Source organism: Octodon degus, unplaced genomic scaffold, assembly GCF_000260255.1.
Source record: "Octodon degus isolate 3935 unplaced genomic scaffold, OctDeg1.0 scaffold00019, whole genome shotgun sequence".
In the NCBI taxonomy this organism is placed as follows: domain Eukaryota; kingdom Metazoa; phylum Chordata; class Mammalia; order Rodentia; family Octodontidae; genus Octodon; species Octodon degus.
In genome coordinates, this window is record NW_004524595.1 from 13029745 (window position 1) to 13034112 (window position 4368).

Genomic DNA, 4368 nt, shown 5'->3' on the forward strand with positions numbered 1-4368 from the left:
CCTTTCAGTGAAGTAGCATGGACTTTGGAAAAAGACTTATTTTGTGGTGGGGTTTCAGTTTTGGACATGTTGATTTGGTCACAGCATATGCCATGCGTGTAAATATATCCAGACTGTAGTAGGCGCTGCGTGTGTGCAGCTTAGCGCTGGCTAGGCTGAAGGCATAATGTTGGGCCTCACCAGCACATCCATGGGAGTTTAAACATTAATGTAAATGAAGAGGCAACACTTAAGAGATAGACAGGAGAGAATTCTCTAAAGGATACTGAAAAGTAGGTATGTTGGAGTAAAGGAATATAAGCCCTGTGGAAGACAAGACAGGGTCAAGAAGGAGAGGATAGTCAGAAAGAAGTAGTATCGATAGGCTACAGCAACAGGTAGTTACTGGCTTCAATGGAGGTGGATTCAGTGGAGTTGTGGGGCAGAAACTAGACTGGGAAGGGCAAAGGGCTAAGGAAATGGTGACTGCAAAAGTGAAGAGCTCAGGACTTCGGTTAGGAAGTAACACATTAATAATATCGCTCAGTTATTGAGGGCTGATCAGGCCCTTGAGTGTATAGCAAAGGCTTAAATAAAAGAGTCGAGTGGTGTGACTTTAGGTAACTGAGGATCAAAACTCTCTGTCAGAACTGGAAATGCTCTGGGGGCTAAGACAAAGATCTTCTCTGGGTGGCCTTATTTAGTTATCAAAGAAAGGAGGGGAGTACTGAAGAAAGGCTGGACTCTGAGCAGGACAGTTCAGGAACCTTGGAGGTCAGATCAAGGACTTCTCCAAGTAATAGATTATGTTAGTTAGGGAACCCTGTTATCTCCAAGAAGGCTGTCACTGCAGGAGTGTGGAGCCTTCAGCTACAGTCTTTACGTAGTTAACTGAGGTTGGAGCCAGGTGTCCGTAGCTGTGGCCTTGTCCTGTCCTTTGAGGGTCAGGGCTTCACTCACCACTGCAGGCCTCAGCCGGGATCCATGACTCCGAGGTTCACTTACTACGAGTCCTCTGTCCATCTCCAGACAAGGGCCTCGGCCTTGGACAGACTCACAAGTGAACATGGAAAGCTGACTGGTTAATTTAACTCCTGCTCAGAGCTGCTTTGTAGTGGTTTCATCAGGGAAGAAATGATAGAAACAGGATGGTACCTAGAGGGGGAATAGAGCATGGAAGGAGGTGTTATTTTTGTTGAAATAAATTTATTTCATCTGTCTGTAAATAGGGTGTTTAATAATTATAGTGCTTTCTGAATGCATATTAAATCAGATGAGTTAGACTGATCCCAGACATAACGAAGTACAGGCAGAGAAATGGACAAATCAGGGCCAGCCAGATAGCTGAGTGGACTAAAGTGCCTGCTTAGGCAGGTGCGGGGACTGGGGTTCGATCCCCATCATGCTGTGCAGGCCCTGCCCCTAGGGTGCAATGAGATGCTGATTGAGACTGGGTGTGGTGGTGCGCCCCTGTAATCCCAGTGCTTGGGAAGCTGACAGCAGGAGAATCACTACAAGTCTGATCTATGTAGTGAGACCCTGTAGACCCTCTACTAAATACATGGAAAAAAATCCTTAAAAAAAAAAAAGAAATGGGGCCAGGGAGGTAGCTCAGTAGAATAAGTGCTCTCCTGGCGAGCGCAAGGGCCTGAGTTCAATGAAAGAAAGAAAGAAAGAGAGAGAGAGAGAGAGAGAGAGAGAGAGAGAGAGAGAGAGAGAGAGAGAGAAAGAAAGAAAGAAAGAAAGGGAAAAATCAGCAACGAGATCTGTTTTTAAATCTGTACATTATCCACAAAGCTCAAAAAACAGAAGCAAATAATAGCATGTCTCTCAGGTAGTGCCATTTCAAAGAAATCCTTTATAGGTCAGGTAAAATCCACCACCCACTGTCAGCAGTTCATTTTAACAATGGCCTGGCACAGTATAAGTATGAAGATTCATCACAAGGCAGCCAAGTCCACAGCAGTGCAACAATTAGTACAGTTAGAGACTGTACAGCCGGCACCTTGGGTGAAGATGAATTCTTTTAGTAATCAGTATCCCATTAATTGCTAAGACAAAGTGATGCCCAACTTGGCATGCCCCTCCCCCTAATTTCAAGGTATGCTATTCATCATTGTGCGGCAGTTATTTTGCCAGACAAAAGTTGGTTACATATAGTGGTCAACATACAAATGATTCATTGGATGGACAGGAATCACCATGTTAGAAAATAGGTTAATGACAGCTAGCTGCCATCTATAGTCTGGCAGAACTGTGACCATCATTGGGTGGTGATGAAGACAGTTGCTATGCAGATGGGGGAGGCTGCTGCCTACACAGCAGACCCCCTCAGGTATAAAGCCAGTACGTATGCCTTGTGGGTAGGTGTGTCTCTTTGGGTACCTCCCCGCCCCATGACTACACCCCGTGCTCCACCAGCTCTCTGCCCAGGACCACACTGTATGTTGGCTTCCATTTGTTCCTGTCCGGAGGTGCACGGGCACCGCACAGCCACCACTCACGTAGACGTGATCTCTGAACACTGAACACTTCTTTGTGTTAAGTCAAACTGTTGGTGAAGAAACCTTCACAGTCTTCCCTACAATCATGTCTGTTGGCCTAGCGCTCTGGAATAACCCCCACCTGGCTACCCAGATGTCTTTGTTGTTCCTGAAGTGACAGTGGTGGCCTCCTGGCCCCGCTCTCTCAGTCAGGTTCTCCTCATGGCCCTGCCTACCTCACAGCTTCACATTCTTTGCACTACAGCCTGTACTTTGGTGCAACAGCACTTTTGCTTTCCTTGAGGTGATGATTGAGAAGGTTGGTATATTTAAGTGTTTATGTGAAAAGGCCCGGAGAGAAAAATCTGGTGGGAAAACCAGAGTAATTAATAGAAGGAGACCTTTGCAAAGGAGGAAGGAGTTAGAGCATGGACTAGGTGGAGGGACTGGCTTGCGTCGGGGTGTGTGTGGAGGTGCCCCTCCTGGGTACTAGAGGGCAAAGCTCTCCGAGTGTGCGTGGATTCGTGATATGGTACTTTGAATGTGTGAAGATGGGAACAAGAGAAATTTCTTTTTATGGCGTTTATTTTCTTTCAAAATAGGAGATAGGCTTATCTGTTAGTTGGGAGAAGGGGAGAAAATTTGACACAGATGTTACTGTAACTAAATGTCTCTAAGGGTATTTAAATTGAATGACTGCCCGAATGCTGTGAAGAATGTGATAGCTCTTTAGGGAGAAACAGGTTTTAAAAGCAGTTACTGGAGGACCATGACTCTGAAGTGTGAGTAACTGTGTTGTGTTTTATTTTAGGAAATCGAATTTGGGGTAAAGAATTGAAGGGAATACAGCTATGCCATGTAGCATGGTCTGCAGACAGTAAAGTTTTACTTTTTGGCATGGCAAATGGAGAAATACACATTTATGATAATCAAGGAAATTTTATAGTAAGTGTATATATTATTTCTATATCCTTTATAAGATGATATATAATTCATATATATACATATATGTACAATTCATGTAGTCAGTGTTCAGTTTTCTTTTTTTTGATCACCAAAAATTACTATTTTTTTTTTTTTTTTTTTTTGCTAAAAGGAAGCCTTGTTTTCTTAGCTTTTTTTTTTTTTTGGTGGTGCCAGGGATTGAACTCAGGACCCTGCACTTGCCAGGCAGGTGCTTATTCTAGTGAGCTGTCTCTCCAGCCCTTTGTTTTCTTTAAGGCAAGTTAATGTAATATGCTAAGATTGTAACTTTCAGTTTTGATTTTCAGATAGTTGCATAGGACAAGATGTCTATAAATGTTTGGGAAAATGAATGGGGTTTTGTTAATGTAAATTTTTAAAGTTTCCTCTGATGCTTTGAGCAAAAGTTTATATGCAGATTCCACGGGTATTTTTGTAGAAACTAAGAGTTGTTGAAAAAAGGAGACATACTTAAGGAAGAAAAATTTCTAGAAAGAAGGTGAGAAAGTATAGGCTCAGGTGGCATGATCCAGAGATCAGTTCTGGCTTTGCCAGATTTAGCTATAACAGACCTCTGAACTATCCATGAATGATTTCTGTTTTTAGCAAGGGTAACATAAATTCACTTCTGGTGGAAGTAAAATCACTAACTTTTTCTTTGACACTTCACTGTTTTAAAAGTGCTTGAATGTACTTCTTGTTTGGATATTAAATACTGAATATTTTTATTATTTTACACATAAGGAAGATGGAGTACTAGTGATTTGTTTTCAGTTGGTAAACCCATAAGTGATTTATCTTGTGTTTGTAGCCAATTTTAAGATCCTATTTTCAGTGTTTTCCCCACAATAATCCTGTTCCTATCACTCTGTTTTCAAATGTCGATATTGACCCTCATCACTTTTGTTCAGATCAAGATGAGACTGAGTTGTTTGGTGAATGT

The 4368-nt window shown here is 42.4% G+C and overlaps 1 protein-coding gene across 1 annotated transcript in view; it reads left to right on the forward strand.

Moving 5' to 3' along the window:
* Wdr35 (WD repeat domain 35) overlaps positions 1-4368 on the forward strand; it is an 82320-nt gene that overhangs the window by 9891 nt on the left and 68061 nt on the right. The window contains 3 exon segments of the mRNA XM_023711117.1: positions 1462-1510; positions 3228-3407; positions 4337-4360. Coding sequence (XP_023566885.1) covers positions 1462-1510; positions 3228-3407; positions 4337-4360 — 253 coding nt within the window.